Here is a 26,472-nt window from a genome sequence, read left to right on the forward strand (position 1 = left end):
ATTCCTACCGTCTGGTGGAATCTCGGATGTCGAAAACCTCTAGAAGGGTAAAATCATGTTTTTATAAAATGTTTTAATGTATTTTATGGTTTTAAGCAAGAAAGAAATTAAGTTTTGAATGAAAATAACCTTGAGAGGAAGACTCAGGTTCGGCCGCCGAACCTCAAGTTCGGCTGCTGAACATGCATGCGCTTCGAGAGTGCTTTAGGCCCCCGAAGGCATAAGTGAGGAAAGTCCAGGTTCGGCCGCCGAACATGGCATGCATGCGGAGGCACGTTAGGCCCCCGAAAGTGGCCTGGCCAGCCACCTATAAAGGGGTCCCTTGTCCGAAACGGGTGAGCTTTTCTCCCCATTTTCGGCCAAGGTGAGCTCTCCGTCGTCCCTTGTTTATTTTGAGCTTCTTCCTTCGAATTTTCATGATTTCTTATGGATTTTAACTTAGTTTTTGAAGATTTCGAGCTTAGATCGAAGTTGTGAAGCTTGGAGACCTCAGGAATCCATCTTCCCCAAATCTCCAAGTTAGGTCACACTCTCTCTCGATTTTCAAGAGGTATGAGTCGATCTTAAGCTCATTATATGTTTAAGTAAGTTTTAAGTTGATTCATGGGGTAGAAATGCATGTATAGGTCTATGTTGAGTTTAAGGGTTTATGTTGAGTTTTTAGGCAATGTATGATGTTTATGTATGTTTGATGTGTTGTAGTTGGGGTTTAGGATAGTTTGAAGCCCCTAGGAGCTATTGTATGTGTGTATGCATGTTTTGGTTGAGTTGTGAAGTTTGGGAGGCATTTGTGCATGAGTTGAGGCTGAGTTCTGCCTTTGGAAGAACTCAGGTTCGGCAGCCGAAGGGACTTTCGGCCGCCGAACCTGCCTGTGGAGGCCAGCCTTTGGCTGCCGAACCCTGCCCCCGAAAGTGGACTTTCGGCTCTGGAGGGAAGTTTCGGCCGCCGAAGGTGCCGCCGAACATGCATGAGTTTCGTCTCTGGAGGGAACCTTCGGCCGCCGAAAATGCTGCCGAAGGTGCATGACTTTCGGCTCTGGAGGGCCTTTCGGCCGCCGAACCTGCCGCCAAAAGTGCCCTGTGCAGCCCTCCTTTGCATGTTTTCTATGATTGTTTTGAGGTGTTTTAGGGGGATTTTGGGGAGTATTTTAGAGTCATGTTCTTGTATGTTTGGTCCCTCATTTGAGTCCACTTATGTAAGTTTGGACCCGAGGAACCGAGGACCCCAGCAGTGAGTCAGCTGCTCCAGTGTCTGGTCTGAGCTAGCCTGAGATGAGTGGAATAACTCTTTATGTTTTAAAGTAAATAATGAATATTTCAGCATGATTCACGCATCATGGATACCATGTGATATGTTAGGGTGTTTGCATTAGTATTCACGAATATGTTGCATTGCATATTATGTTATTGATATGGATGAATGTTGAGTGATCCATTAGCCCTCGTATGTTATGTCATGATATGATGATGATACGGTATGGAAGTCCAGGAATACCCATTCTACGTCCCTGGCACTATGTAAGAGAAAGTCCAGGAAGACCCATTCTACGTCCCTGACATCTTGGAATGTTATGATATGTTATGTAAGAGAAAGACTAGGACCCATTCTACGTTCTGGCACTAATGGAAATGTAGAGGGCTATTGGTGACAAGTTCATCCTTAATGTGATTTGTTGTGATGTGATGCATTTCATGAAAGCATGAACTTTTAATATAATGTTTTATTATTCTGCTCACTGGGCTCTAGTAGCTCACCCCACTCCCTTGATTCCCCAGGTTTGCAGGTACGGGATAGACCAGGAGGTCAGCTAGAGTAAAGTTATGGTCATGTAATAGCTAGTGGTGGACATGATAAATATTGAAATGTAATGTTTAGTACAGTAATGTATTGAATAGTATTAATAAGTTATGTAATGTAATGGTGTTATTGAGGATAGAATTGTGCTTGACCCTAGTATGTTGTTAATCCCTTTGAGTACATGATTTTAATGATGCTTATGTAAACCAAACTTAATACATGTTATGTCACCCCATTAGAGCATTGATGAGGACTCCAAGGAGGGGTCAATGTTTATGATTATGTTTATAAATAGTGTATGCACAGGTTGAGTTTGGTGATTGAATGAAAAGAAAAGTTCAAAATTTTTATGTATGTGTTGATCATGTATGGGATTAAACAGGTGTACAGGTTGTATGTTAGGCTTGCTACGGGTCCCGGCGGCCTTATGCCGATCTCGATCCTAGCGCCGGTAGCGGTCCGGATTCCGGGTCGTTACAACTTCTGAGTTGATTCCCTCATCTATTAAGCTCGGTTCTGCTACTGTGGCCATGTATACTGCCCTTGCTTCCTCCTGACACCCCTGAACTACTCCCACCCCTGCCTCTGTTGGGAATTTCATGGTAAGGTATTTAATGCTGGTCACCACCTCAAAATCATACAGTACAGGCCTTCCCAAGATCGCTTTGTAGCTTAGCGGGAGCTTCACTACCAGGAACACAGTGTAGTGAGCTCGAGACAGGGGTGGCTCTCCCAAAGTCAAGGCCACCTTGACCTTCCCTTCTATAGCCACTGGGGTCCCTCTGATCCCCTTCACCGGGGCCTGATCCCGCACCAGCTGCTCCTCGGGTATCCCCATCTACTGGAAGACCCTGTATGGCAGTAGATTCACCTTACTTCCATCATCCACCAGGATCTTCTAGACTCGGTAATTGTGGATGACAGCTTCAATGACAAGGGCATCATCATGGGGCATCTGAATGCCATGGGCGTCTTCAGGGGAGAAAGAGATGATTGCTGGGGAGTGCTCTACTACCTACAGAACTTCGTTGCTGCTTCCCTCCCCATCTCGGCTTCTCTTCTTCCCCCTCCTGCTTATCCGACCTCCAGTCCCTCCAACGATCATGTTAATGGTTCCACTAGAACCGTCATTCACTAGACTTGCCCCTTGTCTACGGGGACTTTCTATAGTGGGGTTCTGTTTGAGACTTTCTCCTTCAGGCTTCTTCATAAAATTTTGGAGGTGTTCCCTTTTTATCAGCCTCTCGATCTCACTGATCAGCTGGTAACAGTTGTTGGTGTCATGGCCGTGGGTGTGGTTGTAACATCCTTTGGGCCCACACCAATGAATATTGTCCGCTTTGGGTCAAGGGATTGAAACCCTGTCTTCCCTCACAGGTTTGTTTCTGGATCAAGGGATTTACTACCCTGTCTTTCCAAAACGTGTCCACTGGGGTCTCTTGGGCATAGGCTTATAAGGCCCTCTCCCTTTTAACCTCTTTCCGATGTGGGATACCTTTGATCCACCTACATGGGGTTCCTTCCCCCCATAAGGCCTGAACGTCCTCACTCAGCACACCGTACTCATGAGGCCCAGGCTCTGATACCAATTGTAACATCCTCTGGGCCCACACCAGTGAATATTGTCCGCTTTGGGTCAAGGGATTGAAACCCTATCTTCCCTCACAGGTTTATTTTTGGGTCAAGGGATTTACTACCCTGTCTTCCCAAAACGTGTCCACTGGGGTCTTTTGGGCATAGGCTTATAAGGACCTCTCCCTTTTAACCTCTTTCCAATGTGGGATACCTTTGATCCACCTACATGGGGTTCCTTCCCCCCATAAGGCCTAAGCGTCCTTGCTCAGCACACCGTACTCATGAGGCCCAGGCTCTGATACCAATTGTAACATCCTCTGGGCCCACACCAGTGAATATTGTCCGCTTTGGGTCAAGGGATTGAAACCCTGTCTTCCCTCACGGGTTTGTTTCTGGGTCAAGGGATTTACTACCCTGTCTTCCTAAAACGCGTCCACTAGGGTCTCTTGGGCATAGGCTTATAAGGCCCTCTCCCTTTTAACCTCTTTCCAATGTGGGATACCTTTGATCCACCTACATGGGGTTCCTTCCCCCCATAAGGCCTGAGCGTCCTTGTTCAGCACTGCCTTTCATCCCCAGACTAATGGACAGTCAGAGAGGACCATCCAAACTATAGAAGACATGTTGAGAATGTGTGTGCTAGATTTTGGCAGTTCTTGGAGGCAACATCTACCGTTGGTGGAGTTTGCCTACAATAATAGCTATCATGCTAGCATAGGGATGGCTCCTTATGAGACTCTATACGGGAGGAAGTGCAGGTCACCTGTCTGCTGGGAAGAAGTGGGAGAAAGTGCTCTAGCAGGGCCAGAGTTAGTTGAGATCACCAGCAGGGTAGTGCCCATTATTAGAGAAAGAATCAGGACAGCAGTGAGCAGGCAAAAGAGTTATACAGACGTCCGCAGGAAGCATGTTGTGTTCCAGGAGGGGGATAGGGTATTGCTTAAGGTGTCTCCTATAAAGAGGGTGATTTGTTTTGGGAAGAAGGGTAAACTAGCTCCAAGATACATTGGACCCTTCGAAATCCTGCAAAGGATTGGGAATGTATCCTACAAGTTAGATTTACCTGCTTCAATGGAGAGAATCCATCCGGTTTTCCATGTTTCCATGTTACGGAAGTTCGTGTCAAATCCGAGTAAGGTTCTTAATGAACCAGAGGTGGAGATCCTAGGAGATCTCACCTATGTTGAGCAGCCAGTACGGATCGTGGACACACAAATCAAAAAGCTGAGGAACAAGAAAATCGCGATGGTGAAAGTCCTTTGGAATCACCACAACATAGAAGAGTGCACCTGGGAGACCTGGGAATCCATGCTTAGGCAGTACCCCTATCTCTTTTGAAGTAAGTGTTTTATGTTTTATGTGTTTTTTTGATGTTATGTGTGCATGTGTGTTGTTTGAACATTCGGGGACGAATGTTCTTAAGGGGGGAAGAATGTAATACCCGGCTAGACTCCGTCGTCGAAATTTCAACTTTTCGATGGAATCTCCGTTGGAATCCAGAATCTCAAATACCGAAACCTCTTAGACGGGTAAAATATGTTTTCACAAAATATTTTTCCAGATTTTATGGATTGGTTTTGAGTTAAAGTTTTAAAAATAAAAGAAAAGGAGTTTGAGGAAAAACACTAGGTTCGGCCGCCGAACTTCAAGTTCGGCCGCCGAAAGTGGTGCTGCCGCAGGAGCTCTCCTGTAATACTCGGCTAGACCCTGGCATCGAAATTCCTTTTTCCGGTGGAATCTCGGATGTCGGAAACCTCTAGAAGGGTAAAATATATTTTTCTAAAGTGTTTTCATGTATTTTAAGGTTTTAAGTAAGAAAGAAATTAAGTTTTGAAAGAAAATGTTTTGGAGGAGAAACCCAGGTTCGGCTGCCGAACCTCATGTTCGACCGCCGAACATGGTGGAGTTGCGGAGGCACTTTTGGCTTCCGAAGGTGGTCTGGCCAGCCGCCTATAAAAGGCCCCCTGTCCGAAAATGGGCGAGTTTTCTCTCTTTATTTTCGGGCAAGGTGAGTCTCTGCCACCCCTTTTGTCGATCTTGTGTTTTCTCCTCAAATCCTTCAAGTTTCAACAAGTTTTAGCTTGGTTTTGAAGATTTTTAAGCAAAAATCGAAGTTTGGAAGCTTGGAGACCTCCGAAACCCATTTTTCCCAAATCTCCAAGTTGGGTCACGCCTTCTCTCGATTTTCAAAAGGTACGCGTCGATCCTCACCATCTTTGATGTTTTAAGCAAGTGTTATGAAGGGTTTTGGGGTAAAGATGCATGATTAGGTTAGTTGTAAAATGCTAGGGTTTTTGTGAGTTTAAGGATGAAATGTGTGTTTAATGTATGTTGCTTGTTGATGTTGTTGGGGTATAGGATAGTTTGAGACCCCTATATGCTTAAGAATGTGTTTATGCATGTTTTTGCATGGTTTGGTATGGGTTTGGAGGATTTGGGAGGCAAATTGTGCATGATGAGGCTGAGTTCTGCCATTCTGGAAGAACTCAGGTTCGGCAGCCGAAGCCATGTTCGGGCGCCGAACCTGCTTGTGGAGGCAGTTCTGGCTGCCGAACCCTGCCCCTGAAAGTTTGGACTTTCGGCTCTGGAAGGGACTTTCAACCGCCGAACTTGCCCTCGAAGGTTGGCGAGTTTCTGCTCTGGAACCACTTTCGGCCGCCGAACCCATCGCCGAAAGTGGCTGAGTTTTGGCTCTGGAGGGACTTTCGGCCGCCGAACCTACAGTCGAAAGTGCCCTGTTCAGCCTTCCTTTGCATGCTTTCTATGATTGTTTTATGATGTTTTAGGGGTTTTTTTGGGAGATGTTTAGAGTCATGTTAGTGTATGTTTGGTCCCTCATTTGAGTCCACCTGTGTAGGTTTGGACCCGAGGAACCGAGGACCCCAGCAGTGAGATAGCTGCTTCAGAGTTAGCCTGAGGTGAGTAGAATGGATCTTTATATTTCAAAGCAAATAAATTTCGAGCATGTTCATGCATCACGAATGCCATGATATATACTAGGGTGTTTGCATTATAAATCACGAATATGTTGCATTGCATATTATGATGTTGATGTGGATGGATGTTGGATGACCCATTAGCCCTCGATATGATATGATGACGATGATACGGTATGGAAGTCCAGTGAGGCCCATTCTACGCCCCTGGCACAGAGTAAGAGAAAGACCAGTGAGGCCCATTCTACGCCCCTGGCATATTAGAATGTTATGTTATGATATGTTAAGAGAAAGACCAGTGAGGCCCATTCTACGCCCTTGGCACCATTGGAATATGTAGAGGGCTATTGGTGACAAGTCCATCCTTGATGTGAATTGTTTGTGATATGATGCATTCCATGAAAGCATGTGTTTTTAATATATTGTTCACTATTCTGCTCACTGGGCTCTAGTAGCTCACCCCTCTCCCTTAACCCCTAGGCTTGCAGGTTCGGGATAGATCAGGAGGTCAGCAAGAGTAAAGGCATAGTGTATGTAATGGTTAGATGTGGACATGAGAAAATAATGAAAGATATTGTAATGTATTGTAAGATATTGTATAAATTCGTATTGAGGATTAGTATTGTGCTTGACCCAAGAGTTTATGGTTAATCCCTTTTGATACATGATCTATTTGTAATGTTTATTAATGTGATATAAACCAAGCTTGATGTATGTAATGTTGACCCAGCTAGAGCATTTGATGAGGGCTCTAGTATGGGGTTTATATGTTTAATGTTATGGTGCATGCACAGGTCAAGCTTGGTAGATCAAAAATTTAAAATTTTTATGTAAATATATGATCATGTATGGGATTTAACAGGTATGACAGGTTGTATGTTAGACTTGCTACGGGCCCCGGCGACCTTAAGTCGATCTGGATCCTAGCGCCCGTAGCGGTCCGATTTCGGGTCGTTACATCTCCTTTCGGCCCCCGAAGGTGGTCTGGCCAGCCACCTATAAGAGGTCCTTAGCCCTAAAATGAGAGAGCTTTCTCTCTCCATTTCTGGGCAAGGTGAGTCTCCGCCACCCCTTGATGATCTTGTGTTTTTCCTTCAAATCTCTCAAGATTTTCATGAGTTTTCGCTTGTTTTTGAAGTTTTAAGCTTGAATCCAAAGTTTTAAAACTTGGAGACCTCTGGAGACCGTTTTCCTTCTCATCTCCAAGTTTGGGTCACATCTACCTTCGATATTCGAGAGGTAAGTGTAGATCCTTGCCTTTTCTTATGTTTTAATTAAGTTTTATGAAGGGTTGAGGGGTAAAGATGCATGTGTTGGTTAGATCTAAAGTTTTAGGGTTTGTGTTAGTTGTGTTGATGAATGTTTGCTTGTATATTGTTTTATAGTTGTTTGTTGGGGGTTTAGGCTAGTTTTATACCCCTTATGCATGTGGGAGTGAGTATGCATGTTGTAGAAAGTTGGGTGTGAGGATTTGAGAGTTTTGGGGCTGAAATGCTTAGGGAGGAATCGGGTTCTGCCATTCCGGAGAACCCAGGTTCGGCAGCCGAAGCAAGGTTCGGCCGCCGAACCTGCCTGTGGAGGCAGTCTTTGGCCGCCTAACCTGCCCTCGAAAGAATGGACTTTCGGATCTGGAAGGGAGTTTCGGCCGCCGAACCTGCCCCCGAAAGTGCCTGACTTTCGGATCTGTAGGGACCTTCGGCCGCTGAACCTGTCGCCGAAAGTCCCCTGCCCAGCCTTCCTTCACTTGTTTTGTGTGCTTGTTTTATGATGTTTTAGGGGGGTTTTTGAGGAGTTGTTTATAGTCTTGATAGAATTATGTTTGGTCCCTCATTTGAGTCCACCTATGTAGGTTTGGACCCGAGAGACCGTAGAAGCCAGCAGTGAGTCAGCTGCTCCTTTGTTAGTAAAGCGTCAGCCAGAGGTGAGTAGAACTAAACTATTATTTTTAAGTAATCAAACTTTTGAGCATGTTCATGTATCATGAATGCCATGTTATAGGATGTTTGCATTAGAATTCACGAATATGATGCATTGCATAATTTATTGTTGATGTGGATGAATGTTGGATGACCCACTAGCCCTCGAGTAGGTTATGATATGATACGGATACAGAAGACCAGGGCTGCCCATTCTACGCGCCCTGGCACTATGAAAGGGAAAGACCAGGGCTGCCCATTCTACACCCATGGCACAGTTGGATATGTTATGTTATGTTTAAGTGAAAGTCCTGAGAAGCTCCGTCGAGGGCCGGGCACATTGGATATGTAAAGGGTTACTGGTGACAAGTCCATCCTTGATGTGAATTGTTTGTGATGTGATGCATTTTATGAGAGCATATGTTTATTAAATTGTTTTTATGGTTCTGCTCACTAGGCTCTTGTAGCTTATCCCTTTCTCCTAACCCCTGGTTTACAGGATCAGAGATAGAGCGGGAGGTCGGCTAGAGGCTGGTATAAGTTTATGTAATAGATTAGTAGTGGACATGCACTATATAATGGATTAGATTTGTGCTTTGCCCTAGTTTATGTTTATGGTAAATTCCAGTGAACATGTTTTTATGTAAAAGTTTTATAACGAGTTATGTTGATCCAAACTTGATGTATATGATGATGATCATACTAGAGCATTTGATGAGGGCTCTAGTGTGGGTTTTATGTTTATAATTTATGATGAATGCACAGGTCGAGCTTGGTATATGAAAGGTTTAAATTTTTTATGAAAATGTATGTTCATGTATGAGATTTTATCAGGTACACATGATGCATAGTAGGCTTGCTACGAGTTCTGGCGACCTTAAGTCGATCTAAATCCTAGCGCCGGTAGCGGTCCGGTTTCCAGGTCGTTACAAGAACTACTGCCCTTTTTGGACAGAGTTCAGGTCATTTGGAGGGTTAAAGGTGTGGTTTTCATTGTGATTTGCCATTATAAATCTTAGTGGATTTTGCAAGAAAGGAACTCCGGTGATGAAAAGATCTCTCTCATTCCCACAGACGGCGCCAATTGATGTTCTGAGATTCAAAATAATGGGGTTTTCAGTAGTTGTGTGAGCTTAGATGGAGAGGAGAGTATTCCTCTCCTTTTATTCGTTGCCATTTGTCTACTAGTGACGCCTAACGACCTCTCTGCTACAGTACCACTTATCTATGTCACGCGGGTCCGTACATACGAAAGTGTTCGAGCCTCTCTCCATGCCAGGCGGCCATTTAATTCCCTCCGGCGCGCATGCGGGCAGGACTGTGAAGTGACTGGGCCTGCTGTCCTTCCTCATGTCACGTCACTGGGCTGGACTTTTTCTTGTTGGACCTGGGTTTGTGGGCGACCGACCTGTCCCGTGTGCCTGGGTCAGGGCTGGAAATGCTGGACCAATCGTTCAGAGAAGATTTTACGGGTTTTGGACCAATACTGTGTTCTTGGACCCGGCCTTACTCTAGGGTAGTGAGGCCCGGCGGTCGTCACTTTGATTCAGATAATTTTTTTTATGGAATTGTTGATTTTAGGTTTAGCTTAGTTTTGTAATTAAAGGTGTAACGCTGGTTTAATAGATTTAATTATTATTATTTTCCCCCTGAAAACTTGATTACTTTATAAATCGCTAAAAAAACCTCGAGCTCATTTGGGCCTTGGGCCATTTAGTAATTCTCAGGGATTCGCGAGAGTTCGTCGCAAAGTATCGATGCTAAATGACACAGTTATCTTATTGTGCTCCGTCAACCCAATAATGACTTCTCAGTTATGCTTTGGCCCACTCGTATGCCCCAAATCGACGGTTGTGATTGTCCTAAACCCTTGATCTTACCAAGTGGAACCATACACTACAATGAGCTTGATCAGCACTATATCACTCGAGTGCTGCTGCTGCTGCTGCGGGTATTGAAGCAAAAATCATAGCTGGACGCCCTAGTTACATTTTCGGCGGGATCCAGGTCTCAAAAAGCTCCTTTCGATCGTCTTCAATCTTTCTTCAGGTATGCACTAACTTCTTGCTCTTGCTAGGTTTTAGTTTCACTTTCTAATTTATGGTGTGATCTTGCTTTTGAATCTGTATTATATTTCTGTTTGTGTAGCATGTTCATTTTTCACTCATTCTGTTTAGCTCTTGGGAAAATGAGAGAAAAAATGGGAGATACTACCAAAAACTCTAGTTATTGAGCAATTCTGGCGATTACTATTGTATCATTATTGTTATATACTCTTCCCCTAAACTAACTGATTGGCTTGTTGCTTAGATGGTATAGATAGTCGTTGTGAAAGCTTAGGGTTATTTTTCGCACTTCATTCGTTCTGATTAGGTCTGTTTCGTTGGGCTAATTTTTTGTCCTGCTAATTTTCAGATTCTAACTTTGAGCATCTTTACTCGAGTGCAATGGCGGTATGTTAACTAATGCATTGCTTTCTCATTTCCTCTCGTCTACCTCTTTTTTTCTTTTTGGGACATTTGTTTTCTTTTTCATGGTGCACGATGTAAATTGTTTGTTTTTAATTTTTGTTCACAGGTTGAGAAAATTCTTAAAGATGAAGCTAGTGAAGAAAAAGGAGAGCGTGCCAGAATGGTGAGTTTTGTTTGAATTTGCACCATGATGCATGCTTTAAGCGAGACATCAACTAATAATGCACAGTATTTAAAAAAAAAATTGTAGAAAGTAAGTTGTCTAGACTTTGTTATTGTGCCTGCTCTCTTAGTAAATGATGCTTCTATCTCATCTGGGCTTCTGGTCATTATGGACATTTCTTTTGGCTGTGAACTATGCTTGACGATAGCTTCTCTCTCTCTCTCTTTCTGTTTATCTATCTTTATTATTTTATTTTCCATCGTAATTCAAATCTTTCTTTTTATTAGGCATCATTTGTTGGTGCGATGGCAATTGCTGACTTGGTCAAGACAACATTAGGACCAAAGGGAATGGTAGGCTTTATTCTTCCATTATTATGTTGCCAATTTTGAAGGCATTGCTGATAATCTTTGTCTTTAATTTAGTATGCTATCACTGCAACCTGTTTATGTGTTGCTCCATCTGCGTAGGATAAAATTTTGCAATCAACTGGAAGAGGGCGTGAAGTTACTGTTACAAATGATGGGGCCACCATCTTAAAGTCCCTTCATATTGATAACCCAGCTGCTAAAGTTCTAGTTGGTATTCTTTCGCTACTTCTCTGCCTTGCATATATTGTTGCTCTTGTATTTTTTCCCCCATAAATGAAGTCAAAGTCTATGACAGTTAGGGGTGCTTACTATTTGTTTGAACTTCTTACATTTGGGAAAAGGTGCGGTTTTTGTTGACAAAGACCTCTCTTTCTTTTGCAATCAATTATAATCTTTATAGAATGTTAGATATTGCTTGAAGAATAGCCTAATTGCTAGCCTGTCCTTTCCTCTAAAGGAGAAATAAAAAGTTGAAAATGGAACTGAATGTAGTGCAGCTAGCCATTGCCAGAAAATTGTTGAAAATAGCAATAAAACCAAGTACATATCTCCCAATATCATTTTGATGTTGATGACAGCTTGGTGGAAATTATTGTTTGGTATTTCATTGGCCAGATATTTCAAAAGTTCAAGATGATGAGGTTGGTGATGGAACAACTTCTGTAGTTGTTTTGGCTGGGGAGCTTTTGAGAGAGGCAGAAAAGCTGGTGGCAGCAAAGATTCACCCGATGACAATAATTGCAGGTCTGTTCTAAAAATTTGGTTTTGTGTTTCATCCATTCCTTCCTTCGTCTTTTGTTTTTCTAGCTTTATTTTATGTAGTTGGTAGATATATTTTGAATACTGGATTTTCATCATTTATACCGTGTCCAAAACATTGCATCAGACATTATCTCGTTGCTCATCACATTTTTTCCTCTAGAGGATGAGTTATTCTTCTCCTTCAAATATTCTCCTCTTTCCCTTCCTCAATAATTCTATATTTAGCAACATATTTGGGAACATTATTTCTGTTTTTTATAATGGTGGGCAATTTCTATCAATGAAAATATCATGTAAGGTCATGTATGCTAAACTGCTGATGATGAAGCAAACGCACCCCCCCAAAAAAAAAAACTGTTGCAATCTTTGTACTTTGAATATTGCCATGATTATGCTTTGTCTTGTCCTTATGGTTCTAGAGACCAAATCCTTGACAAGTTATTATAATTTCAAAATTTTGCTCCCATAATGTGAGATATTACTATGGTGCATGTTTGATTGTTCAGGTTATCGAATGGCAGCAGAATGTGCTCACAATGCGTTGTTGCAAAAAGTTGTGGACAACAAAGAGAATGAAGGTATTTATTAGTTCTAAGATACTTATCACCGATCTCTTCTTTTTTTTTCAATCCTGCATGGTGCATGCAAACTGTTTTTTTGGTGCTAAATTGTTTATTATTTTATTTTACTTTTTTTCATTGCTAAATTTTTACATCTGAAATTGTATAGATATGAACTGTTGCACGAGTTTATTTGATACTAATTTGTTTATTGTGAAGTATTCTATATATTTGCATGTGTTTTCACAAGCTTGATCATGCTTTCAGTGTTTTTTCTTGACTGGCATCGGTGCGTCTAATGCATGGCATTATGGAATAATGCAGAGAAATTCAAGCTGGACTTGATGAAGATTGCAATGACCACTTTGAGTTCCAAAATTCTATCACAGGATAAAGAACATTTTGCAAAACTAGCTGTGGATGCTGTTTTGAGGCTAAAGGTGAACTGTAATCAACATTTACATTAGTTTACTTTCTAATATTATTGTTGGTGTTGCTGTTGTTGTTGTTAATCTGTCATAGTCTCACAGTAGCGTCTTTAATATTCCATCAAGTGCAGTCATTATTCTTGGATGTTCAAAAAAATTATGCAATGCAGCAGTTTGAATATTGTCTTTTTTAGTTTGCTTCTTGTACAAGAGGTGGTGTAATTTTTTCTGACAGTTCCTGATGGTTCAATCTATTCTCCCCCTTTCTGAGATCAATTATTTGTGCCATGTTTTTTTCTTAAATTTTTTTATTGATCATCTTTTTTTTTTTCCTAATTGAATGGCAGGGTAGCACAAACTTAGAGGCCATACAAATTATCAAGAAGCCTGGGGGATCACTAAAGGATTCTTTCTTGGATGAAGGGTGAGTACATGTTTTAAAGATCATTTGGAGTTTTTCATAGTATGGCACATGAATTTCCTTGTTTGTTTGTTAATATGTAACTTCATAACTCGGAATTTTTGTGTAAATGAGTAAAACATTTTTGTAGAAAGCTGTTGCTTGTAAGTAACCATATTATGATAAATGAAGGAACATTGGTTAACATCTTTGCCTTGTAGATTTAGATGCAATGCGTCACTCTTATGTTACTTCTATAATCTACTGGGATCTAATAGGTTTTTCAAATTTGGGTCTTCTGCTTCTTCAGATTTATCCTTGACAAGAAAATAGGTATTGGGCAACCCAAGCGCATAGAGAATGCAAAGATTTTGGTGGCAAATACTGCAATGGACACAGACAAAGTGAAGATATATGGGGCACGAGTTCGTGTTGATTCAATGTCTAGGGTTGCAGATATTGAAGCAGCTGAGAAGCAAAAAATGAGGGAAAAGGTGGACAAGATAATAGCTCATGGGATTAACTGCTTTGTAAACAGGCAATTAATTTACAATTTCCCAGAGGAACTTTTTGCTAATGCTGGAATACTTGCAATTGAGCATGCTGATTTTGATGGGATTGAACGTCTAGCTTTAGTGACTGGCGGTGAAATTGCATCAACCTTTGATAATCCTGAGTCGGTTAAGCTTGGTCACTGCAAGCTTATTGAGGAAATCATGATTGGTGAAGACAAGTTGATCCACTTTTCCGGGGTTGAATTGGGTCAGGCGTGTACTATTGTACTAAGAGGTGCAAGGTACATAATTTGAACTTTTCTTTTTCAATGTTCTTCCAGATTATGTAATGATATTGAGGATGACCTGTGCAATAATTTGATTGCTCTTTTATGACTGAAAGGTCACAGGTTTGAGTAGCTGAAACATATGGTTAAATATTTCCAGTTGCCTTTAACGTTGGAATTGAACCTCTTAGTAGCACTTATATTTTTATGCGTCATTATCTATGGCAGCCATCATGTGCTTGATGAAGCAGAAAGATCTCTGCATGATGCCTTGTGTGTGCTGTCTCAGACGGTCAATGACAGTAGGGTTTTGCTTGGTGGTGGATGGCCTGAGATGGTGATGGCGAAAGATGTGGATGAGCTGGCCCGAACAACTCCAGGGAAGAAGTCCCATGCTATTGAGGCATTCTCAAGGGCACTTGTTGCAATTCCAACTATCATTGCAGATAATGCTGGTTTAGACAGTGCTGAATTGATAGCCCAGCTCCGAGCTGAGCACCAGAAGGAGGGTTGCACTGCAGGGATTGATGTCATCACTGGATCTGTAAGTATCAAGAATAGAAAGTTCAGATTCAGCTCCTAATTCACGGGAATATACTGGTCCTTGTTGATCTATCTCTGCCATTTCGAATTTCGAGGCATGGGTGATTTTTGGGATGTAATTGGTTCTAAATTTTTAGGCTTTGTATGGGAGTTCATTTGGAGGGCGGAGGGGGGGTGGTTTAGTAGTACTTATTTGGTGTACCAAAGAAGTGACACAGATTTACTCGCTGTAATATGCCACTTTTGTTGCTTTGACTGGACAGCGTAAGTCTTAACTGTCATTGTATTATATTTCCATTTGTCTGACTCGTGATATCTTTCAAATGTTGCAGGTGGGAGATATGGCTGAGCTAGGGATTTCTGAAGCTTTCAAAGTTAAGCAGGCCATACTACTCTCTGCAACTGAGGCTGCTGAGATGATTCTGAGAGTGGACCAAATCATTACTTGTGCACCAAGGAGGAGAGAAGACAGAATGTGAAAACTAGGTGTACATTTTAGCCGGAAAAAGGCTTCTGTTATAAAACTCCATTTTCTTAGTATTTGCTATGCTTCAGTACGCCATTGATCACCGAGGACTCCCAAAATTTTGAGCTTCTGTTGTGCCGGGGATGTGAAGCCGTTGTTGCTGAATTCTTACATTTTGGAAGTAATAGCGATTAATCTTATCAGTGTTTTTAATATATAGTGCATGATATTGCTGCCAACTCTATTGTTAGGCAGGCATCGCCTTTATGCTAGTCCTTATGTTTGGAATTGGATTTTTTTTTTTGGCTGATTGTTTCTTTTTCAGATGTTAGTGTAGAGAATTCTAAGTTCTGGTGTATTGGGGAGATTTGATGGTCAGGGCAAGCTTGATGCTCTCTCTTTCACGTTGTTTTTATTCTCTTTTCTTTAATATATCCTTTTTTGGAATTAATAGCGATTGATCTTATCAGTGTTTTTAATATATAGTGCATGATAGTGCTGCCCACTCTATTAGTAGGCACTGTCTCATGCTAGTCATTGTGTTTAGAACTCGATTCTTTTTTTTCTTGCTGATTATTTCTCTTCTAATGTTAGTGTAGGGAATTCTAAGTTATCCTTCTTTTTTTTTTTTTAGTTCTTGTCTCGGTTGCCGTTCTGGTTATGATTGTGTAATTTTTCTGTTTGTGGACGGCTATTGGGGCATGCAATGGATTTCCGTTTCTCCTCCCTGTGGATGATTGGAGGCGGTGATTGTGCTTTCTGGCGAGACTGTTCTGGTTTAGGCCATCTGTGCGTAGGCAGTGGCTTGGACTGGGTTGTGGCTTTTGGGCTTCGGTATGTCTAATGTCTGAGCTTCAGTCCTTTGTACTGGTCAGGCTTTTTAATGCAAACAATGCACGATAAACAGAAAAAAAAAAAAAAAAAAGCTAAAATAAATTGTCCTCTCATCTTAAAAAAATAATACTAATAAAATTGCAAGTCGGAAGCGAAGGCAACTGCGTTGGGACCGCCGGCGATAGATTTTGCCAACAATAATCTCCAATACTGCACCTCAATTGCCGTTTCAACTCCCGTGTTCAATTTTCCGAATGTGATAGCGATCTCTGTATGCTGTACCGGACTCGAAGAGCTCAGGTATGGATAGATGCCTATCCACCAAGTATTAATCGCTTTAGTTACTACGACTTGAAAAGCTTCTTCAATTCTCACAAACGCCTCTAATGGCGGAGCCTTCACAGTTCGATCCTCATCGCGTTCTTGCTCATAGATTCCCTGAGGTATCTCTTCTCTGTTATGAAAAGAACAGAAATTTTCTTAATATTAGGGTAGTATCTTTTTAGGATTGCATCTTAACATATTTGCTCCTTTTTTCCTTTTTTTTTTTTTCCCATATCGAGGCAGTCAATCTACGTTTATACCGAAAGGTAGAGCAATTGTGTTTTGGTTTATATGCTGCAATTCCAAGGTTTTATTCATATATAATCAATGGAGGTTTGCATATATATACCTTTCTTATGAACAGAGATGCAGCGGTTTATGCTTTGGGCGTTGGAGCATGTGGCCGCGATGCCATTGATGCTGAGGAGCTTAAATTTGTCTATCATGAAAAAAGACAGCAATCTATCCAGGTATAGAATGATAACTGTGTCAGGTCCTTTTTTTTTTTTTTTATAAATTTTTAAATGATTCATCAGATCAAAACCACCAATTCCGCGAGGTCTTCCTTTGGTATTAAAAGAAATTTTTTGGAGTTGCGGTACGCTGGTTGCTTCGGAGTTATGGTTCTCTATTCATGAACTAGCAGTAAACTTTTTTACCATAATATTTCTGGATTTGCAGGTCTTGCCAACATTTGCTGCTCTATTTTCACTTGGATTGATGAAAAATGGGATCAATTTGCCTGGCTTGCAGTAAGTAGTGTTGCATTTGCTTTTGTGAAATTTTCCTTATTTGACTTTATTTTCTCAATGCTCACTGAAAGTCAATGTGGGCTTATTTAGTCTCCTACATGAACTGTTACCTTGGTAAATACCTTACATTTTGTTAGATATGCTTATGTGTTTGTTGTGGCGAAAGAAAAGGTAAGTGCAAAATGGTTTCAATGTACAGATATGATCCGCGGCTTCTGCTGCATGGACAGCAATATATAGAACTGTACAAGCCATTTCCATCAAGTGCATCTGTAAGTTTCCTGTGGTGGTCGATTGATCATTTCAATGGTTATAGTTTTGCTCAGTATTAATACTTGATGAATTTGCCCCCTTACTTTATATATGTATATATATTCTTTTTGTTACTTTATATATATATATATATTCTTTTTGCTTTAAGTCATTTAGTCTTTTCCTGATGCAGATACATAATAAAGTTAGTCTCGCTGGATTGCATGACAAAGGTTTGTGTTCATTAGCAGGAATGCTTGTCCTAAACTCATGGCAGTATTCAGATGCTCAACTTCTTGTTCTAAACTCACACGTAGAATTAGTATGAATAAGGGGTTTGTAGTTGGGATGGGGACCTATATGAAAGTACACATCTCCCAGATCTTGAAGCAAATCTATATGGAAGTTCATGCACCCTTTCTTGAAATTAATGGTAGTTTGGGGTATTTAGTATAGGGTATTGACTTTGTGTAAGATAATTGTTTCTCATAATTATTCAGGGAAGGCAGCCATTGTTGAGATTGAAACAAAAAGTTACGAGAGAGAGTCTGGCGAATTATTATGCATGAACAGGTGAGTGCATGCTTAAAATATCTAATCTCTCTTCCATGTTATTGATCTCTGATGATATACTATTTGTTTTGCATTCTGCAGATCAACTGCTTATCTTCGAGGTGCTGGTGGCTTCTCAAACTCAACTCATCCATATTCTTACACCAATTATCCAAAAGACCAGGTTGCAGCTATAAAAATTCCAAAAAGTCCACCTTTTGCAGTATATGAAGATTTCATTCAACCATCTCAGGCAAGCAGTACAGATCCCATTATTTCCAGATCAGAAATATATAGTAATTAATATTTTATGCACAACATTACTTTCTTCAATTTTTATATATCTATCTTCACTTTGGATCATGATAAAATTTGGAATAATGGATATATAGAGAGAAAGAAGTGCTACTCCTCTCAGTCCGGCAATATTGCTAACCAGCTGAACATATCTTATCCTCTTCTTTTCCCTACAATTTTCCTATGGTTTTGCTGTTCTAAAACGGGTGATGCGCCATACTGGCTAATGGCTGTTTACGCAGACACCGAGAACAATGATTCATTTTCTAGGGTGAAATCTTTAAGCTATTAACTTGCATCCCTTCATCTTTAAGAAATTTGTGATACTTCTGGCATTACATTGAAGTTAATTCACAAGTTTCTGACATCTACAGCTCAAGCTTTCAAGGTCCAATATCAGTGGTTTCTTGAAAAGTTTTTTATTCTTATTCCATCTCCATTGTGATATTCTTGACTTTGTCCTGAACTTTTCCTGCAGGCATTGTTATATAGGCTTTCTGGTGATTTTAATCCCTTGCATTCAGATCCTATGTTTGCTAAAGTTGCTGGGTAGGTATGCCTGTCCTATAGCTATGATGTTACAAAGTATGGTTGTGGATGATATCTGCAGTCGCATGATCCGAATGATTATATTGTTGGAAAGCCATTACTTTCATTGGTAACAAATTGAAAACCGTGTTCCTGAAGATCATATCGGCAATTGAGTTCTTACTATCAATATAATAGTCGGAATACATTGCCCTAACCATACATCCACCGTGTGAATTTCAATCACACTTGGTTCATGCAAATGAGAATCACATTTCTGATGTCGTTGATTATTTCAGCATTCGAGCACCTATATATATCCTAAACTATCCAACCCCCCCCCCCCCCCCCCCAAACAAAATAATAATGAAGAGAGAAAATTGATTTATTCCTGTATTATCTCTTGTCAAAGATTTCCCCGTCCAATATTGCATGGGCTATGTACACTTGGGTTTGCAGTTAGAGCCATCATCAAACGTATTTGCAGAGGAGATGCAAGTTTAGTTAAAAACATATCTGGTCGATTCCTTTTACATGCGTACCCTGGTGAAACCTTAATCACTGAGATGTGGCTGACAGTCACAGGCCTGAGGTAGAATTTCAGTTCCTTGATCTTTGCTAGTGTTATTTTTTAGTTCAATTTTTTTCGTTCCTTTCTGAGCTGTATATAGAGATGGGTATTGTCATCTGCAGGGTTATATATCAGGCAAAGGTAAAGGAAAGAAAACGAGCAGTCTTGTCAGGCTTTGTGGACCTCCGTCGTTTAACATCAGCATTGTGAAATTAGTTCTATAGTTATCACTAGGGAAAAAAAGGTTCAATAGTTGTCGAACAGAGGATTTTATTCTCTACATATACTGTTAAATAATTGTCGCTAGACCTTGCCATTGCATAGGTCAAGTTACCCATAATCTCATTGCAGGTTTACGATGATCCGCAGCTCATATTATCAATACAAAGGTCAAACTTCTGTTGTGGCCTTTATTATATAAATATATCTTCAAGAATTTTGTTTACAATAGGTGGAATTCTGATGAGGTCCCTAATCCCGAGTACAGTGTTGTTTATTTTTTAATGTATTTTGTTGTTCAATTTTCAAGTCCATAAATAAAAATAACTTCAATACAAGGAATTAAGGACTATAGTCAAGTTTGAGTACAGCAGTGGATTGCTTTGTATTTAAGCAAAAAATATAAACATATTAAAAAGATGGCTTAAAACTGTTTTTGCTTGAAATTAGGCTCATTCGTACTTCAAATAATTGGCTGGGAATCGAAACCGTAAATTATGGAAAAAAATAATAATAATAAAGCCCGGGCATCACGTTATTCCTTTAGTGAGTCTTTTATTATTTCAAAAATGATGATATTTATGGTTAATTTGTTTAAATAAAATAGTATTACTTTATTCAATAAGAAAAATCTTAACTTTATGAAACTGTGTTTAATCTATAAATTTTATATAAAATAAATTTTTATTTTAATAAAGCAATGATTTCATAAAAAATATATTAAATTAACATAAGAATGATAATACTTAAAACAAAACAAATATAATATAATGTAATATAATATAATATAATATTTTCTATAAAACTAATAAAATGTTCACAATTTATTTTATTAAATTAAAATAATTAATTCATAGTTACTCATTTATGAAAATCATATTTCTTATTTTCTATAACGTATATATTCTATTAATTTGGTATTTTATGTAATTAGTTATATAAATAATAAAAATGACATAAGATCAAAATTTTTATTTTACTTCGTTAAAGAAGAAGGAAAAGAATCTACCTCCGCACATAAGCATATATATTTTTTCCCCTTATTTCAAGTAATAGACACCGTTCAGCCATTCATGTCTGCTACTTTTTCCACCCCGAGTGATTCTTTTGTCTTGGTTACTTTGCCTGTTGTAATTTTATAACTTAGAATATAAAAACTATAGCAAACAGGGTACCTATTTCGGAAACTCAGACAACCAAAAACTGAAACCTGTCAATAACCAATTTTTAACTTGTTCTTTCCAAAAAAAAATGATAATAATAATATAGCTGCAAATAATGGTCAATCTTAATAATTTCGACTGTTCTATGGGGAATGGGGAAAATGAACCTGAAATGTTCCCTAGCTCTTTTTTTTCCGATGTCCATATATTCATCTGCTACTCATTCCAAGTTGCATCCAACACCTTTGCCATGAAGCTGTACCGATCGGCCGCTTCATCAATCTGAGTTAACATAGTAAAAAACAACAATAAGACTAGAAGATATCGAAAAAGGAATAAAAGAAAAAAAAATTTAACCATTACCATTTTTTGTGTTGGACGCCCAGCTCCATGTCCAGCCTTACACTCAATGCGACCTATTATTGGGTTGGCCTGGGGGCTATTCTCCAAGCTTGTGCAGAGAACATACTGCATGGTCTGCAAGTAACGTTTTTGTGCGAGAACGTGAGCGGATGCAGAAGTGCACATGCAGGAATATATTTCAGAGAGCATCTACAGCTTTTGGAGATAACTAGAACTAATCTATTGATGACTAGAACGGAAACATGAAATTGGGTCGGCCTGGGCAATAGCAGAACTGAACCAAAATCAGCTTGAATTGAAATCCCATTTCTGCTCAAGATTCATGGGAACCAATACTGGAACTGCAGGGTCTTGTGGTTCTAGTTTTAGTTCTGGTCTGGTTTTGATTAGATTTTAGTTTGGTTACGATTTGATAAATCTAACGATTGAATTTTTTTCCAATAATTTTATTTCTTTTTTCTAAGAAAAAGTCTGGTATTTGCTCGGAATCAACCTGAATATACCAGGCTCATTCAAGGTTGGTTTTGGTCTATCCAATGAACGGCCTTGGCAAAGTCTGAAATGGAGTGTTTCACAATGTAACAATATAAAACCAACCAATCATTCATGATAGTGTCGTAGCAAAACTTTGAGAACATTCACCATAGAGAACTAACCGCCAACAACTTCAGCGAGTGTAATGGTACAACTCGATCATCATGATCAGCAGTAAGTAGCATGGTTGATGGGTACTGACAAGGTTGATCAGGATGTTGTTCCCATGGTCTTTGCACATTGTGCAGTGGTGAGTACCTGAGAAATGAAAACAAACATCTGAAACAAAAAGAAAATAATGGAGAAAATTGCCAAGGCAGAGGACTAGAAAAGGAATACTCATGCCCCATACAAAACATAATTGCGGAGGAAAAATTAAATGGTATTCCATCTAAAAATGCAGTTGCAGTTTAACATCAAGTAGGTTTATCAGCTCAAAAGCTCATACCATGACAAGTTCTGCTGTGGGTGTATTAGATTAACTGAAGAGTTGCAGTCCAATCAATAGGCCTTTATGATAAAGTAGATATGGATTAATGGGTTCATAGCCTTCTTTCCTAAAACCTATGTGGCTATGTAATTCAAAACTAGGTGACAATGAAGCTAAACTGGATTCGGTGCACTGGATTCGGTTCACTCTAGAACATCTTTCTATGTTGTGATCTAGAGGACTGGGAAACCAGTATGGGAATCAAATAAACGTAGACACCAGACCCTTTTTTGCTGAACCATATGAAATATGGAACGGAAATACAGTAATAGAATACACTTTTTCTTACTTAATTAGCCAATGAAACTCTTCCTCCTTGTCTGAACAGCCATAATCAGAAGTCCACGCATGACCTAAAAAACAAAGTTCAGTAAGAACATGGTGACAAAGAAGTTACCAGTATAGCCAAAGAAATTCAACTAACCTATTGTAAACTTGTGAAACCGCAGCATGTCCATAACACCAACATGAGCCAAAGCACAACCAAAAAGATCTGGTCTCTGCCACAGATAAGGTCTCAAACAAAATTAAACTATGATAAAAGATGGAACTAAAGTGCAATCAGGCGAATAAATAAATTCTCCACCTGATTTATGGAAGCCCCAATAAGAAGCCCACCGTTGCTTCCACCTTCAATGCACAACTTACTCGGTTGGGTATAACCAGTAGATATAAGGTATTCAGCAGCAGAAATGAAGTCATCAAAGCAATTCTGCTTTTTTGCAAGTGAGCCTGCTTTGTGCCATTCCTCACCATATTCTCCACCACCACGAATATTTGCAATGCAGTAGACAACACCTAAATGCCTTGTGAGTATAATACGACTGACACTAAATGATGGTGTCAGACTAATGTTAAATCCACCATATCCATATAACAAACACGGATGTGATCCATCCAATTTTATATTCTTCTTGGCCACAATAAACATTGGTATCTTGGTACCATCCTTACTAGGGAAAAAAGCCTGAAAACAGATCATCCAATAAAATACGTTATTAATTTAGTTATACAATACAGACACAATAGAAATGGACATATAGAATAAATTCTATGAATTTAATTGTCAGCAAGTTGTCCCACAAAGTACATAAGAAGGGCTGGACAGGAATCAAGTTTCTATTAAAGTCATGCGCTAAAATGTAAACAAAGATAATAGTCACCTGCTCCACATGGAATTCTGTGCGATCAAATCCTGCTACACTAATTTCTCGAAATATCTTCATATCTGGAACTTCAGCATCTAAATTGCATTGATATATGATACCAGGGGTAAGAAAACTAGTAAATCCAATAAATACTGTACTGTCTTTCCGTCTTGCGGATATCCCATTAACTGAGCCAATGTCAATAGGTAATTGATGCACCAAGGATCCTGTTTTCAGATCCCTCACCTGTAAAACATACTTGACATCACTCAAGTAGCTTACAATCATCTGATCACCATTAACAGCACATGCTGATTCTAGAACATCCTTTGCAGCTTCTGGGACAACATCTGTCCAAATACTTGGCTCCTTCAAATCTACCCGGACTAGTTTATATTTAGGAGCATCTTTATTAGTCAAAAAAGTAAACAGGGTTTCATCATTTGCAATGGCTTGATACTGTGCATCAAATTCATCAATAAGCTTGATAAATGGAAGCAGATGATTTCCTTTGAAACCTTCAAGGCCTTGAGGAAATGCAGACATATCACAGTAGTACACTTTGTTCACTGGATCACAGCTTTCATCAATGTACAGCAGAAGATACTGCAGAATAACACAAAAGAAATAAGCCACTTAGAAAGATAGAACTAGAAGTCCATAAGCATGTAGTTCACCTTCCATATGAAGCAACACTTCAGAACAATGCTGCTCCCCACCCCACTCCCCCAACCCAAAAAAGAAAAGATTAAACATTTTTATTTTCTACGATTAACATTCATTGTGATGGTAATGCTAGTTAATCAGGACGAATAAATTGTACAGCATTCATCGACCATTGTTTGCCAAATCCATGAGATAAAATATCAGTAAGGCTTGCCTTCCCATCGTCTGTCACACTAGCTCCAAACATGTATTTAGGGTTTTCAGGATCTCTCCAGCATAGTATATCTTCAGATTGATCTGTGCCCAAAAAATGATAGCATAATTCATGGTAGAGATTAGAACTAGTCTCTGTCCCAGCATCTAAGTTTTCTCCGTCTCTGCAGGGGAAAAATATCAATTTACAATCTCAGATAATGTACCAAACATCATTTCTGTAATCTTTCCCAAAAAAACAATCCAGCAAATACCAATGCAGTTTGTAAAACACAATCATTCAACAAACTAACTATTTTATCATCTCACCCTACACCTACATAGTTGACTTCATGATTGGATTCAAGATATTAGCTAAGTTTAATCCGTTGTCACACTAGGCTTCCTATCTCTTTGATAATGTATGTCTATATGAAACATGTTCCCTCAAGTGTCATTCAAAATTGTTTATAACACCTAATTTCCTCAAATTTCCTAGTTCAACTCAAATTGATGGGAACCATTAGAATTAAAATTTGGCATCCCAAAGGAGATGCCAACAAATTGGATGATGATGCTTACGTACTTGGGAGCTGGGTAACGGCTATAGAAAAACCCTTTGCTGTCATGGGTCCAACTAATACCTGAAAACTTAACCTGTACGACAAATTCATGTAGAAAATCTGATAAGCACCAAAATTACTCGAATTTCACCCCTCAATATAACTGAATACAGTAAACTCTCACCCAAGATAACGTGTCAGCCTCGACTCTCTTATTCTCAACATGCATAACTTTGACTGTGACCCAATCACTCCCACTCGAGCTAATCCCGTAAGCCAAGTACTTAGCATCCTCACTGACCGATATCGTGTTCAATGAGACTGTTCCATCCTCGCTAAGAGCATTTGGATCAAGTAAAACCTCCGGCTCTCCGTCCAAATTATCCTGTATCAATTCAATTCAATTGTAACTAAGTAAAACGAAAGTTATCTTCTTTGCTAAATTGATGAATTATAATTCACTAATTTACCATTCACTAATTTACCTGCACGTAGAGAACGTCTTGAGCTTGAAGCCCGGTGTTATGGAAGTAGAAATATTTATTCCCTTGTTTGAAGGGAGCGTCATAGCGCGGATGATCAAACAGCTTCGTGATTTTCTCACTAAGCTTTTCTCTTGCCTCGCATGACTTCAACACACTTTCCGTCAATTTCACCTGCTCCTGCACGAACTCTTTCACTTCCTCCGCATCAGGATCTTCAAGCCTGCCAAAATCAATAAAACACACAACAACAACAAACACATTATTTTTAAATCTAAACAATGATAATAATTAAAAATATAACATTCAAATCCAATTCCGCACCATCGATAAGGATCGGCGACCTTAACGCCGTGGTAGTCGTCAACCACAGACTCGTCCCGGCGAGCAACTGGATAATGCAGAGGCCCGTTGACGGCAGAGAGCGACCCCATTATTGTCATGGAGAGAGAGAGACCGAGAGATAGGAGCAATCGTTGTAGTTTTATAGATTGGTTGCGTCAAGCAAGCAAGGAAAAAAGAGTTAAAAAGACTTTGGAGGCGGCGCGTAAAATGGGGAATGGAAATATAAGTCGAAAAAAAAAAAAAAAAAAAAAAAAAAAAAAAAAAAAAAGCAGATGCGCGTGTCGCGCGTATGAGAACATTATTACACCATTTAATGAGACCGCTTGTCCCCCGGAGTAACATGAGACGAGAGAGTTGTGTGTCATAGCGGATTATATGGGCATTTTGCGACTATTATGACGCCATTTTCCTCTTTCTCGTGTCTGGACTCGGAGAAAGCACATCCATGATGATTAGAGGTCGTAGGATTTTAGTTTAAACCGGAAAATTAAATCAAATCGATTGATTCAGTTTAATCAAATTGATTTTATTTTATTTTTCTGAATCTGTATGATTCGATTTAAAGTTCTAAATAATTTTGATTGTTCATTTTCTATAAACTTTTCCTCAATCCGATGAACCGTTTTTTCCCTCTGTTTAAAATTAAGAACCACTCTTAATTTATTTTCTAATAATTTTTTATTTAAAATAATATAATTTATTTTTTGTTTAAAAAGATTGAAACTATATATAATTTTATAATAATTTATTTAAATTATTTTTCAATAAAATAAATTATATTAAATAAATATTATAAAAAATAATTTATTTAAATAAATTATGTGAAAGAGAAAATAAAAAATTCTATTATAAAATTTATTTAGTATTTATATCGTGAGAAACTCTAATAAGTAGGGTTTTGAAGGAATATTTTTAAAAAAATTTAAAATTAATTGAATTATATCATAAATCAATAACTTAACACTTAAAGTTAATTTAAATAGAAGCTATTCTCTAATAAATATTTTTTTAAGCTAAATATATTTAT

General features: G+C 39.3%; 3 protein-coding genes across 3 annotated transcripts; 2 read left to right on the forward strand and 1 right to left on the reverse strand.

Moving 5' to 3' along the window:
- The first annotated feature begins 10,124 nt into the window (after nt 1-10,124).
- LOC110615688 (T-complex protein 1 subunit beta) lies at nt 10,125-15,621 on the forward strand. The gene is made up of 12 exons (XM_021757702.2): nt 10,125-10,274; nt 10,641-10,678; nt 10,803-10,859; nt 11,147-11,212; nt 11,330-11,441; nt 11,846-11,974; nt 12,499-12,570; nt 12,877-12,992; nt 13,328-13,404; nt 13,691-14,176; nt 14,390-14,705; nt 15,037-15,621. The coding sequence occupies exons 2-12, from the start codon at nt 10,673-10,675 to the stop codon at nt 15,181-15,183; spliced, it is 1,584 nt and encodes a 527-aa protein (XP_021613394.1). The 5' UTR covers nt 10,125-10,274; nt 10,641-10,672; the 3' UTR covers nt 15,184-15,621.
- Nucleotides 15,622-15,769: 148 nt separating this feature from the next.
- Nucleotides 15,770-19,496, forward strand: LOC110614577 (enoyl-CoA hydratase 2, peroxisomal). The gene is made up of 11 exons (XM_021756141.2): nt 15,770-16,447; nt 16,572-16,594; nt 16,693-16,798; nt 17,010-17,080; nt 17,280-17,352; nt 17,526-17,565; nt 17,833-17,905; nt 17,987-18,137; nt 18,660-18,730; nt 19,122-19,301; nt 19,403-19,496. The coding sequence occupies exons 1-11, from the start codon at nt 16,391-16,393 to the stop codon at nt 19,488-19,490; spliced, it is 933 nt and encodes a 310-aa protein (XP_021611833.1). The 5' UTR covers nt 15,770-16,390; the 3' UTR covers nt 19,491-19,496.
- A 1,194-nt stretch (nt 19,497-20,690) lies between these two features.
- On the reverse strand, nt 20,691-25,633 carry LOC110614576 (prolyl endopeptidase). The gene is made up of 12 exons (XM_043956953.1): nt 25,425-25,633; nt 25,104-25,323; nt 24,803-25,003; nt 24,642-24,712; nt 24,078-24,240; nt 23,213-23,803; nt 22,636-23,016; nt 22,474-22,549; nt 22,339-22,402; nt 21,682-21,817; nt 21,026-21,139; nt 20,691-20,944 (listed from the first exon to the last, which is right to left on the reverse strand). Exons 1-12 carry the CDS (start codon nt 25,541-25,543, stop codon nt 20,879-20,881), a joined length of 2,202 nt encoding a protein of 733 aa, XP_043812888.1. The 5' UTR covers nt 25,544-25,633; the 3' UTR covers nt 20,691-20,878.
- Between the last annotated feature and the right edge of the window lie 839 nt (nt 25,634-26,472).

The sequence above is a fragment of the Manihot esculenta genome, chromosome 5 (assembly GCF_001659605.2).
Source record: "Manihot esculenta cultivar AM560-2 chromosome 5, M.esculenta_v8, whole genome shotgun sequence".
In the NCBI taxonomy this organism is placed as follows: Eukaryota; Viridiplantae; Streptophyta; class Magnoliopsida; order Malpighiales; family Euphorbiaceae; genus Manihot; species Manihot esculenta.